At 37.2% G+C, this 13,680-nt stretch overlaps 1 protein-coding gene across 6 annotated transcripts in view; it reads left to right on the forward strand.

Moving 5' to 3' along the window:
* Window positions 1-13,044, forward strand: part of LRRFIP2 (LRR binding FLII interacting protein 2) — a 58,648-nt gene extending 45,604 nt beyond the window's left edge. For 2 of the 6 annotated variants that reach the window (XM_032997421.2, XM_032997422.2), the window contains 8 exons: window positions 962-1,054; window positions 4,959-5,060; window positions 5,338-5,470; window positions 6,825-6,874; window positions 8,861-8,981; window positions 10,019-10,098; window positions 11,245-11,349; window positions 12,114-13,044. In XM_032997421.2, the coding sequence (XP_032853312.2) occupies window positions 962-1,054; window positions 4,959-5,060; window positions 5,338-5,470; window positions 6,825-6,874; window positions 8,861-8,981; window positions 10,019-10,098; window positions 11,245-11,349; window positions 12,114-12,224 (795 nt within the window). In that variant the 3' untranslated portion in view covers window positions 12,225-13,044. The remainder of the gene's footprint in view (window positions 1-961; window positions 1,055-4,958; window positions 5,061-5,337; window positions 5,471-6,824; window positions 6,875-8,860; window positions 8,982-10,018; window positions 10,099-11,244; window positions 11,350-12,113) is intronic. The other 4 variants (XM_032997423.2, XM_032997424.2, XM_032997425.2 and 1 more) reach the window with 2 other exon arrangements.
* Window positions 13,045-13,680: the final 636 nt, after the last annotated feature.

A 13,680-nucleotide genomic window follows, 5' to 3' on the forward strand; every position in this document is an offset into this window, starting at 1 on the left:
GCTCTGTTTTCTCTTTGACTTCACTGTGAATTAAAAAAAACCCTTTACTTTCTTCTTTGGTTCTTTGGTTTTTTTTTTTTTAAGTATGTGCATCAAGAATATACAATAGATTTGTCTGGAGTATTTGCTTTGGTAGAATGTAGCATATGTGTTGAATATTCACCAAAGGCATGCAGTCCCTTCAAAGATTTGACTCATATTTACCATTTATTTGAGTAACTTCTCCAACTGTTAACAGTAACAGAAAATCTAGCTGAAGCCGTTTAGCTTTTTGCAGAAAGACATTGTCTTCTATTCCCAGATGTAAAATCAAGTTCACTCATTAGGAGGGCAAAAAAAATTTGTCTCTAGTTCTAAAAATTCTTATGTCATCTTCATACATCATTACATGAGCATAGCAAAGAATTTTAGTTATGTTTGCAGGGCAAACAGCAAAATGCAGTGTTAGATAAAAAATAAGACCACACTTGATATGTATTAATATAGTATCAAAAAGCAGTCAGCAGCTGTATTTTACTTCCTGGATGCTTGATTCAAACTTCTTTCTTCATACCTTAAAGACGATTTTCAATTTTGTAAAACATTAATAAAACCACTTGTTAACATTAGTATTCACTTCCAAACAGTACTTGAAAGTATCTGGAAATTACAACAGGGTAATTATTTTCCCACAGAAAGGATGTTACCCCCAGTCTGCAGTGCGAACTGTTACTAAAGAAAACAGCTCTAGCTGCACTAAATTCTTCCATCAACATTGATTGAATAAAACTAATTACCATTCTCTTGCATAAATTCATAAGGAATATATTATGTTGCACTCTTTTTCTTTAACTTCATGCTTGTAAACTCTTTGTTTTACTTTTATTATTTAGTTTCCTTTATATGTTTGAATGTGGTTTGTTTTTTTCCCATTTCCTTACTACTTTCCTCTCTTATTCTTCCCTCATCCTATTTATTACAGGAGAATCAACACATGCAGCAGAATATAGACTCCATAACCAAAGAGGTGTTTGATCTCCAGGAGACAATTAATTGGAAAGATAAAAAAATAGGGGTATGAATTAAATATGGGGGGAAAGGTTATTTTTCCTTTTTAGAAGTAGATGGGTGCCCCCCAAACCCTAAGGAATGCTGTGTACTCCAAAGAAATGAAGGCCACTCCCAATTTAAATATATAAAACATGTTTCATTCTTTCTCTTTAGAAAATGAGCTCCACTTCATCTTTACTTACATCATGATGATTGATACTAATTAAAATCTATAGCATAATAAACTGCTATGCATACAATTCTATAATTTTTACAAAATACTTTTTACCTGTATTCAGGGCTTGAGAAAATAATCTTTTCCTTATTCGTAATAAAGGTAAAAATGGCCTGGGTCCATTTCGATCCATAGTGGCATAGCAATAATATAATTTTATACAGATCTGAAATTGTTTTTAAAGCTTTAATCTCCTTAGATGTAAATACAATTTTCAAAACTTGAACAGTTCAAAGCTTGCTCATCATTTGACTCCTGCCTCTGTTGTCATCTTAACAATTTGTGTAAGAATTAGTGGATTTTAAAACAGTCTGCTTTCCACTACCTAGGATAAGAGACATGAAATACCCCAAATAATGGATAAATCTAGAGAGCTTCAGGAGCTAAGGGTCAAAATGTAGAGAAGCCTCAGATAATATTTGTAGATCATGCTTGCGTTTGGCATACCTAGAGCTAAAAAATATGATCCTGAATTAACTTCTGCATCCAACTTGCATATTCCTCATCCTTCTAGGGCTAGTTAGCTTAGGTGTAACACTAAACCAAGTTGATTTGGTGTTACTACACACACAAAATACCAGTTACCAGCTATGGGAATTGGGAATTGGAATTGGAAAAAATGGTTGTGTGGGACCTTTTGAGGAGCATCTGTAGGGCTCCTATATAGGAAGAAAGGTGGTACAGAAAGAACTACGCAGCTATGGCAGGTCAGGCAGGGTTTGTCAGCTTTGCTTCCAGGCAACACAGAGGTGGTAAAACTGTGAGTCAGCCTGAACCTTGGTGATAACTAAGTGGCTCTGAACTGGGGCCTAGGCTGGGCCAGGAGTACATTGCTTGGTGGTGAGAGGGAGTTAACTGGAAACTCTTTAGAAAGGTATTGTCTTCCTCTTAGTAACTCTAGGGTCATTTCTCACTGAATTTTACTGCAGATTTATTTGAAAATTGCTGTATTTGCTGGAGTTCAAGTCACTTTGAAAAATTATTTTAACTGATGGTGCCCAGTTAAAAAAAAAAACAAACAAACAAACAAAAAAAAACCCCAAACTGTTACGCTGTCTTTTTTCAATCCATATTTATTTTGTGTTTCAGTCCTTCAGTCCATACTGCAAACTTCTCTTCCATCATAAAATAAATTTCAACATCTTAAAGCTTTTTTTCTAAACATTCTTCTGAAAGGTTTTTTTTTATCTTTAATTAACCATATCCTTTCCATACTTACTTTTTCACCTTTGTGTATTGGACTGCCTCAATTCGTGCCCTTTTTTTCCGTGCAAGAACTTTTTTCTCTTTCAAATACATTGCCAGAGTCAATACAGGGTATATAATTTAACTAATGTTCAAAAAAATAGCCACCATCCAGTTTGACATGGAAGATATTTTCTTTCTTTAGCCAAAATTTTCCTGCTAGTTTTTGTATTCTTCTAAACACCACACCTGGATTTTTTTTTTTTTTTGTCCAGTTTTTATTTTTTACCATCTTGGAATTGAAATCTTAGTTCTTAAAATGTAAAAATGCTGCTGTCTTTTCTTTGTCATCTCTGTTATCTGAAACCACTTACATACTTTTCTTAGCTACAGTTTTTGAGTCTTTCTCCCCAATATTGAGTAGCTTTGCTAACTTTTACTCTAATCCATCTTCAGAAGTCTGAGAAGTTTCACAAAGAAATAGTTCATAACTAGAATTGTAATGTAGTTTTACAGTGTACACAAGACTGATGATGCCTCAAAGGAAGAAGGGGGAGGCAAGCAGAATAGAGTAGCATGAGATTGTTTTAGACCTGCCTTCTTACATTGTCCTCTTTCTAAAAAGTGATTGAAATTTGCAGTTGTGTTTGGCCTTAAATTACATCAATTTGAGGACACTGAATGATAACTTGCAGGTTATCTTCCTGAAATATGCAGCTATCTTGCTGCTTGGTGGCTTCAAATTGTACATGCATTGCCAATTTGAAATTAGCAATGTCATGTCTGAGTTTGGTATGGATTTTATGAAGGGTTTTAGAATATTTAGAAAATAGGACCCCAGACAAATCTGCTATCTGCTAAATGGTCAGATTATCATCTTTAATCATACTGGTATGTTAAAACATGCCTGCAGATCCTAGTTGTCCTGAATTCTCCCCTCTGCCCCAATAGAAGAATTGCAGAAGTAGATTTAGTACAAAATCCATGTCATCTATCATAATCGCTGCACACAGAAGCAGTAGCAGTTTTACTAAAGTTTTTCAACGTGATTACTAATCTCTCCACAAGTAGACATACATGGTTAAATCAGTTTCACTTCCTTCTCCATCAAAATGTTCTGATTTCCAGCACTTGTGCATAGAGGGTGAGAATAGAAAGGATGTTTTGGGAAGGTCAGCAGGGTCACAGGACACTGCCAAGCACACATGGTCTGTGTCTGCAGTGGGGTTCTGGGCCTCTGTGTCCATTCTCTCAAGTGGGTGAGCTGACTTCCCCCTCCCTCTCTGCTGTAATGGCCAAAGTGCACATATCTAAGTGGAACGTAAAATGATGTAATGATTAAGGTTCTTCACAGTGTTCGTAATGTAGTTAGAGATCTAGTATGTGTTAGGAAATAAAAGGACATCTTTGGAATTCTTAAACTATGATGTGACAGCTGATGCCTTCACACATGTTGAATTACCCGTATATTAAATGTTACATGCTAATAAATCAAGTGCAAAAGCATTTCTTAATTTTTTTCTATTGAAATAAAGAGTAATACATTAAAACATTGATCTATTATACAGATTCTAGATAATTATTGAAATTCAGAATACTGCAATTGTTATGTGGGGCAATTACAATACAAAGGTATACACCTTCATTTCTTTCTTGGTATCAGTCTATTCCTAAACATTCATGCATGACATAAGGTTGAGTTGGATAATTTATTTGTGTACACTTTTGCAGTGGCTATATGGTTAGGATTATTTGTAATGCATGCAGTATTGAATTTGAATAGAATACTGGGATGCTGCCAGGTCAAGTGACAGTGTCTGATTAACTGCCAAGTAACACATCTCCAGCATAGGTAGGCAAACCCATCTATGTCCATATTGTGCTTTTAGCTGCAATCCCTTTTTGTGCTAAAGTAGTGCTGCTAGTGTTTGCTACTTTTTTTTTTTTCCTTTACAACTGATTATTTTAGTAAAGGGTGGTTGTGAGACTTAAGCAAGTAGTAAATAAACTAGTATATGTAAGTGGATGACAGGCTTCTGTATCTAAGGTCTTTTTATTTAATGAGGTAAGGCTTTTACTTCTGTGCCCTATAAAGGTAGATAAATTAGTTCAATGTGTGTAATGTTTTAGGATCTTTGATAATTGAGTTCCAGTAAATTTTATTTCTGGCCACAGAGTTCCTGTATTAAGAATCACTTACTCTTTTGATATTCAACTTAGTTTACCAAAATCTACCAAAAATAGAATCCACTCAATAAAAATCTATTATAGAATCTACTAAGATGTGCCTGGGTAAAAATTGTCATGACAAAAATGCAGCAATGGGACCAGATATGTGGCTTGTGAAAGGTAGTTATCAGACACGTACATTTATATATATATTAAATACCCCTTTTAACATCTTTAGATTTATTGAGCTCTTTGTATTTACTTGTAGAAGATCTCTCTGCTATCTGTCATATGCTTTTTCTCTGTGCCGTTCTTTTTCTTGCTATCTGCCTGAACCCAGGCCCTAGAAAGACAGAAAGATTACTTTGACTGCATTAAGAATGAGCGAGATGAGCTCAGAGAGGAGTTGGCTGACCTGAAGGAAACAATGAAGAGAGGAGAGGTATGTTGGTAGTAGTTACTTTACAGTAACAGAAATCCAGGAATGGGGCATGAAATCAAGGTCAATGAAAAAGAGGAAGAATGGTTACTATTGTGCAGGCTCAAAACCTGACCTTAGGGTAGGATAAATGGCACATTTCGTTGTGACTGATTCAATCAACTTGGAAAAACTTTTTAAAAACCTTGGAAAAACTTTTAAAAAACTTTTCTGTCCAATTATATTTTAGCACTGCTCTTGTATGAGTAGGGTGTTTGTTTTTTTTCTTTTGTATTTTTAGAAACATGGATTAGTTATAATTCCAGATGGCACACCAAATGGTGATGTAAACCATGAATCAGGGGTTGGTGCAATCACAGTTGTATCACAAGAAGCTGCTCAAGTCTTGGAATCTGCAGGAGAAGGACCACTAGGTAAAAATATCCTAACATACTTTGTAGTGTGTTTGAAGTCTTTGTTTCCCTCCTGTTCAGTGGGTTGTAGTATACAGCCACAGAAATATACCTGTGGTGCTTATGGAGTGCATGCTTATCCAACTTTCAAGATTGTGATATTTTTTTTTATGCTGAGTAAAAAGAGAGATATATCTCTTGAGTTAAAAAATATAATAGTATGTGTTTGGATGTTTTTAACTGGTTAGATCTCTTGGTCCCATTTCTGTTTTATTACTGTCAGAAAATATCTTGCCTGAAAGAGTAGTCTTTTGGATTAGTATGTTTTCCATTGTGTTTCATGAAAAAAAAAAAAAAAAAATCTTTAAAAGTATGTATAATCAATGAAAGAGCTTCCATTATAAAAAACCCCAACATATTGTTTATTATTTCCCCTTCCTTGAACTACTTATTCTTTTATTAGTGTAAAGCAAGTGCAGTCCTTCATCACATTGGGAAAAAAAAAAGTTTTAAAAGCATTCAAAAAATTACACAGACAACAGAAAGATACAGGTTTTGGGAGCCTTTATTTTAACTTGCTTTTATCCTTATGTTAAACAAGTTATTGTATGCATGGTCAATCCACTGTATAACTCTGTTAGTTAACATGCAAAGAAACATCTCTATAGACTTGCATTATATTTGTACATAATACATAATAGTTACATGGTTTTGTTTTGACAGAGATTAGACTTGACACAGGTTTCTGCTGTGGCTCCACCCTAGTGAAATACAGATGTCTTTATGCTTTGTTACTGTCAAAGTTACAATTTCCAAGGGAGTTGCTCGAATCTTAGCAGGGTGTTGCTTGACAGGCTGCTTTGTAGCCATTACTGATCTTCTGAATGGTTACAGATACTGCAGCATTCCTACGGGTCCTTTCCCAAGTAATTTTTTGTGGTTTGAGAACACTTTCTACAAACATTTAAACATATGGGGAAGCTTAGTGCCTTCCCTGAAGAGATAGCAGTATTTAAGAGTAAGACAGGGAAAAGGGCATATAATCAGCATAAAACTTTGGCTGTTCTAGATGCTGGGACAAAACTGACTTTAAAAAAAAAATCCTCAGCTGTTATTTTACTTTGAAGAATTACTAAAATCAGAGGTCTTGCTTTTAAAATTGTTGTACTAACAAACAGTGTGAATTAAATATTTTTCCCTTTTTTTCTGCTATTAACTAAAGACTGATGTGTTGTTATTAGTGAAATATCAGTTTTATGCTCCCAGTGCTATTAGCTTTAAGTTTGAACAGCATTTTATTTGGAAAGTAACAAAAACTTAAGTATGTTCTTAGTTACACATTTCTCTAGTTTTTAATTTGGTTCTTTGGTTTTAGATGTCCGGCTACGAAAACTGGCTGGAGAAAAGGAAGAATTATTGTCCCAGGTAAAATAAGCTACTGTTTTCAGAAACAGACCTTTGTGCATCCTTTTGCAGACTACTAATATATTAGCAATAAGCAAATATTAAGTACCAAAGGTGCTTAATCAAATACATAAGAACTTAAAGCAAAATAAAACACTAAACTTCTTCCCTACCTGGCTACCAGGAATTATCAGCTCCTCTTACTAGTGTCCTTATCCCTGTGACTTTGATCTTGGTTAGTAAAGAAACCTCATTTCACTAACCGGTTAGCTGAAATCTAGCTTGCTGCTGACTCTATTATTGGTGCACATTCTTAAAGTTGTTCTTTAGTAGTTTTGCATAAGACAAAATAAAAAGAAAGTCAATAAAATTACTTTCTCATTAGCTGAAGTGGCATTTTCTTCCAAATTGCTAAGTGTTACTATTTCTTCAATCATTTCAGTTACTGAAATAGAAAAGTAATATTACCAAAGTTGAACTCCACTCTTGTGAGATGCACCCCCTGCAGTGCTGGGGCCAGCTCGGGGGCCCCCAACAGCAGAAGGACCCGGAGCTGCTCGAGCGGGGCCAGAGGAGGCCACGGAGATGCTGGGGGGGCTGGAGCAGCTCCCCTGGGAGGCCGGGCTGAGAGAGTTGGGGGGGTTCAGCCTGGAGAAGAGAAGGCTCCGGGGAGACCTTCGAGCGGCCTCCCAGGGCTTAAAGGGGGGGCAGGGAAGAGGGGGGGGGACTCTGGGTCAGGGGGTGGGGGGATAGGACAAGAGGTGACATTTTAAACTCAAAGATGGTAGATTTAGATGAGATGTGAGGCAGAAATCGTTCCCTGTGCGGGGGGTGAGGCGCTGGCCCAGGGTGCCCAGAGCAGCTGTGGGTGCCCCCTCCCTGGAAGGGTTCAAGGCCAGGTTGGACGGGGCTGGGAGCCCCCTGGGCTGGGGGAAGGGGGCCCTGCCCGGGGCAGAGGGGGGCTCTGGGGGGGCTTTAAGGTCCCTTCCAACCCAAACCATTTGATAATTCTAGTTGTATTTTATTACAGTTCAGTATTGAGAAGAAACAACTCAAGAAAATACACAGCCAGTTATTAAAAATACTATAGTTCTTGTGCTTCTGGTTGAATACATTGCAAATTTAAAGTGGTGGTGTCAACATTTGCTTTTGCTGGGAATGTATCTTAACTTTATCATAGGCACTTGGTTTAGAATGCCAATAAATTCTAGTATTGTATCAAGGTTATGAAATATAAGTGTATAAAGACATATATGCATATTTATCACCACATAAAAATCATTGTTAAAATATTTAATATGTATCATGAGTGGGAGTTTTGCAAATATAATTCCCATACCGTTAATCTGTAGGGCAATTTTTTGATGAGTCAAAAAGATAGCTCCCACTTTTTTTATCAACTTCAGACACAGAGGAAAAACCTGAGGAATCTGTGTTCCCTGGGTACTGGAAAAATCCTAACAGCTGCTGTAGCATAAAATGGAACTGTTTAAGACTAATGCGCATGACAGGCTTGCCTAGAACGATTGCTTCCAGGTGGACTAAAAGAGAGAACCACCAAAAAGCTGTGGATTATTCTTTCTGTAAACTCTCCAGGCTACTGTTCGTTATCTCCATACATGTTTAGAGTTTAAAAGGTATACTGTAGAAGAAATTCATAAACAGAGTTTAGCGCCGCCGCCTCCTCTGGAAAGGCAGCTCTGTTAGAGTTACTGGGAGCCCCTGCGTGGCGCAGAAATCCCTGCAGCACTGACCAAAGGGGGGTTTGGGTGCTGCATTGACAGGTGGAGGGCGTGCACCCAGCAGTGGGCTGGGGGCCTGCAGCCCCAGGCCTCGGGGGCTGGCTTCCCTGCCTGCCCTGCACACCCCTGCGGCTCCCACTTACAGATCCGCCTCAGCCAGGGGTGTCGCGGGGCTGCTCCACCTTTTATCCCATTGAATGCACAGATACACAGCTACTGAACCTCTGGGCGTCTCTTTTTTCACAGAAGAATGCTTCTTTTTCAGGTTAGAAAACTGAAGATGCAGTTGGAAGAAGAGCGACAGAAATATTCTAAAAGTGATGGCATGAATCCAGATATCATAGGCTTAGAGAACGGTTCTGACTTGCAGCTCATAGAAATGCAGAGTAGGTATATGGTCACTGTCCAAAGGTATTCTGACTGGGGAGAGGAAACACTCTTCCAACTCTTTTTCCTGTATTATTGTGCAGTAGTAATATTGTGAATGAATGTATTGTTGAGCACCTAGTTTTTTGTTGGTATATCTCCTTGCAGGAAACTTTTCACTGCAGAATAGCTTAAAAATCTGCCTCTTTCAGTGTTGAATAACAACATGCTGGGACGTTATTTTTTATTTGATTTCCTAGAATGAGTGCCACTACTTGAACAATATAAAATTTTAGGTTGATAGAGTTTCAGCTAAGATATTTTGTTAGTATATTATACCTGATTTTTTTTTTTTAAATTTTGTTGCATCTTTGACACAGAAACTTAATCTAAAATACTATTATTCTCTGAAGCAAAACATGACAAATTATTGAAATTTAACACAATATTCCATGTTGCTTCAGCGAATCACTAAGCTGCTTTCCATTTCAAGCAAGCTATTTCGTCAGCTGAAAACTGTACGTGTTTGACAGTTTGTCATTTAATATGCTTGTGGCAATGAGCATGAACAGAGCACTGGCAGTGGCAGGGCTAAAATATAACACCAAAATAGCTTGCAGAGCTCCTTAGGAGTTTGCCAGGCAGGTTCAAGCCTTGTGCTCCTTATCACTCAAATGTTATTACATATGTCTACACTAAATGCTGCTGGTATTATGTCTGTTGTGATTTGACCTGTTTTGCAGTGGGTGTAGGCTATTGTGTGGATTCTGTTTTTTTGAGAGATGAGTTTGATCTAATTATGTGTATTTTAAAAGGTGTGCATCTCATGTATACATCTGAGACAATGCACACTCTTACACAGTAGTCGTGTTCTCTGAATAACAGGAAAATTACTTTTCATACTCTCAAAAAATATTTCTGAAAGAACATTTACCTCATATAATCCTGTACATGGGCTTCTCAATAAAATGGTCTTTTTAATGGATTTCAATTAAAAGGGAAACTGCCAGATTATAGAGTTGCTTTAAGTAATATATTCATGTTAATTTTTGTCTAGGAGATGCCAACAGACAAATTAGTGAATACAAATTTAAGCTTTCAAAAGCTGAACAAGACATAACTACCTTGGAACAAAATGTAAGTGTGTCTTTCTTCATATTTATTGTTATCATTGCACTTACTCTGCACACTTTTACAATATGTTTTTCAACAAAACCTATGAAAACATATTTCATCATTTGATTTACTGTTTGTTCTTTATTTTTCACAGAATGGCACTACATTTGTATTTTTTCATATTTCCTGCAATGCAATACCTGTGCATAGTCCAACCAAAAGATAAAATAATCTGGAGTTAATTTTCTAAAATATGAATGTACAGCAGAATATAAAGAGGAACTGAAGCTATTATTTCAAGAAAATCAGTTTATGTAGCTTAATTACTTGTAAGAAAGTTGTGTAGACTGTGGAAAGTATATAAATTACTCTCTGAAATTCAAGAATTTGTTTTTATAGATGTACATATAGATATATCTCACACTTACTTACACTTTGCGATTGTAAGTCAGTAACACGATATTATAGTTCAGCATCTCTGTAGATCCCCTAAAAATCACATGAAGGATTATAGCTTGAATCAGAGATGCATAGCTGTTCTCTCTTGCACAGCAGCAGGCTACTAGCCCATTCTATGGATTTGGGGGTAGCAGGGAGCTATAAATAGAACAATCCAGCAAGTGAGCTTTAACACCTGCAGACTGCAACCAGGATTTGTCTTGAGCCCCCTCAAGACAAACTGCACTCTGTGCTTGAGCTCAAGACCTCTTGCATCATGTCCTGATAAGTTACAGTCTCCTTTCTACTTTGCACCCTTTGCACCTTTTCATATGGTCTCTGCTTTTCAACTTTCCAGCTTTTATTTTTAATTTTAGTTCTTGATTTTTTTTTTTCTTTTTCCAACATTTAGTTCTTTTATCTTCTGTATCTTCTCAGCTGTGTCCTGCGCTGTGTCGCATTCTCTACCATTTCCTGTGACCCTTGGCAGGGAGGGACAGGCAGTGAAGAGTATTCCAAGTTTCTGCCCACAATTTATTCTACTGTTTTATTAGTTCTTTTAAACACTCTCTTTGCAATTACGGCTGAGGCTAACACAGTTAATCCTACTCTTTGCAGAGGGAAATACTATGGGTAATTCACAGGTTGTGTACAGTGCTATTTCAGAAAGGGAAGAAGAGGTGCTGGAACACCTGAGTAATCATTCCTTTTGTCTTATTGGGTTTGCAGATTGGACGACTTGAGGGGCAGGTTGCAAGGTATAAAAGTGCAGCAGAAAATGCCGAAAAAGTAGAAGATGAACTCAAAGCTGAAAAGAGGAAGCTTCAGCGAGAGGTAATTGACTTGATTTCCTTTTCAGCTCTGTGCTCCTTTGTCTTGAACCTTTCTGTCTTTTGCCTTCGAGCTCTGTGGTTTTTGTAATCTTCAGTTACAGCTTCTAAGTGTTTTTGGAGCATACCGAGTCTATCAGTGTTGCATTCAGAAGGCAAGTGTAGCACATAAAAATAATACTAATTACAATTCAGTGCAGTGCTTCCTTGAAAGAAAGATCTAAAATGGTATTTTCTTCTAAATGTGATAACTTGTACTATTTTAAACTAATCATTCCATAAAAATTACTGGGGAGCCAAATGCTCCCTATGTCATGTGTCAGCCTGGGAAGCTTCCAGCATGCACCTCACAGGGAGCTGGGAAGAAGCTGTATTTAACTGAGCTGCTGATCAGGCTTGCTTAAGAGCTGCTGCATGATTAGCATGACACCTGCTACCCAGGGGGAATATATATCCATCAGCAAGTTACAACAGTGGAGAGGACTTTACCTTTAAATAGCGTGTAATAGAAGGTTGAAGGCACATAGTTCTTCTAGAATCAGTACGTGTTTTATGTTTCAGTTGCTTCCCAATTATTTTTTTTCAACAGTTGAATTCCAGTTCATCTGACTGCATGCAATAATGAAAGTGTTGTGTCTTAACTTACGTGGCACTCTTATGAAGCATATAATACACGTATTCCTGATTTAATTTCCTCTGTCAAAGCTTAAGAACAACAGAAAGTCCAAGTAAACAAAAGTGATCGTAACTTTTGCTTTCATTTTGTAGTTAAGAACAGCACTGGATAAGATAGAAGAGATGGAGATGACCAATAGCCACTTAATGAAAAGGCTGGAGAAGATGAAGGCAAATAGGACTGCGCTTTTATCTCAACAGTGAAGTGGAAATTGAAAATACGATGCACTGCTCCTTGAATAACTAGCCCCTAGCTTGTTTTTAAAATACAGACTTTCATTGGCACAAACTATTTGAACACTGAGCTGTTCATTGGTGGTTTAGTTTCATAATTAAATGGCATACTTCTTTTTGTAACTTATGAGAGAATGAAATGTAGTTTGAATTCCCATGTGAATGACAGCAGTTTTTTCTGTAGCGTTTGATTCTAGAGTCAGAGCTGGAGCACAGTGCTGTATGTTCGACTTAGCGATAGAAAATGTTTTTACAACTGTGGAATCAAGTTTACTCACGATCTCTTTTGGCTGCTTTAATGATGCTTGATGCTCAGAGACAACTGCATGAATTCAAGACCACACTGTATTACTGTATTATAAACTAACATATATTTGCTCAAGACATCACACAGCACAAGTGCCTTTTATCTGGTGCAATTTAGACTTCATTGTTGAAATAACCTTTGAAATCAGATAACATTTTATTTTAAGATACATTGGGGGTATTCACTAAACTTTATACATTTTGAAAATACATTTTTGTAAAATATTTAAATTTATAAGAAAAAAAATAGGGACTGTATATAAAAATCTGCTTTTTTGCATGGGCACATCTGAGTTCTAGGTAATTTTGTCAAATACTAGCCCCTGATACTCTTAGTATTAAGAGTGCAGATTTAAAAACTTCTGTTGTACACCATCAAATTATGTCATCTGCTGCTTAAGTGTGAATTTAAATTTTAGGGTGGGAGGAAGGGGTGGGCAATGTGGCTACGGAGTTTATTAAATGGACACTTTACTGACCAAAACCAGCTGGTTTGTGTTTTCTTTTAAATACTGAGATACCAACAGGCCAAAGCAAAATTTTTGCAGAATAGCAAGTTCTGATCTCCATATTCTTCGAAAGTATCTTTTTGGCTTTGAAATAGTGAGTTTGAATTTTTTTTCCTGACTTCTTATCCTGGTCTGCTGTTCTTTGACAGTACTGCCATGGAGAGGGGGGTACAGTACAGGGAAGAAGGTGCTTTCTGGAACGGTGTGATTTTTGTCTGTAGCCTACTCTGTAAGGACAGTGAATGCTATTAAGAAGTTCCACTCTTTTTGAGGTGACACATCATGAGTGGGAAGTGAGCAGCACCTGCAGTGGTATTTCTGAAGTAGCACTGCCTGTGTGGGATGTTCCTTGAGGCCAGCAGGAGCCCGATATTTGATCTGAGATGAATCATTCCTTTGGACTTGTATCAGACTCTTTCCTGTTGCATATTGCTACCCTTCAGGAGTTATTTCTCAAAGCAATGCAGGTTTCAGGACTGTTGCGATCTAGAGGGTTAGTACTTCTGCTTGTACCAGAGCTGCTTTCCAAAGAACAGCCATTCTGACAGTGCAAGACTGAAGCTTTCTGTCTTTCAGTTTGGATGCCTCTTGGTCTTTGAAAGGAAAATGCC

Source organism: Tyto alba, unplaced genomic scaffold (genome assembly GCF_018691265.1).
Source record: "Tyto alba isolate M040663 unplaced genomic scaffold, T.alba_DEE_v4.0 Super-Scaffold_46, whole genome shotgun sequence".
Taxonomy (NCBI): domain Eukaryota; kingdom Metazoa; phylum Chordata; class Aves; order Strigiformes; family Tytonidae; genus Tyto; species Tyto alba.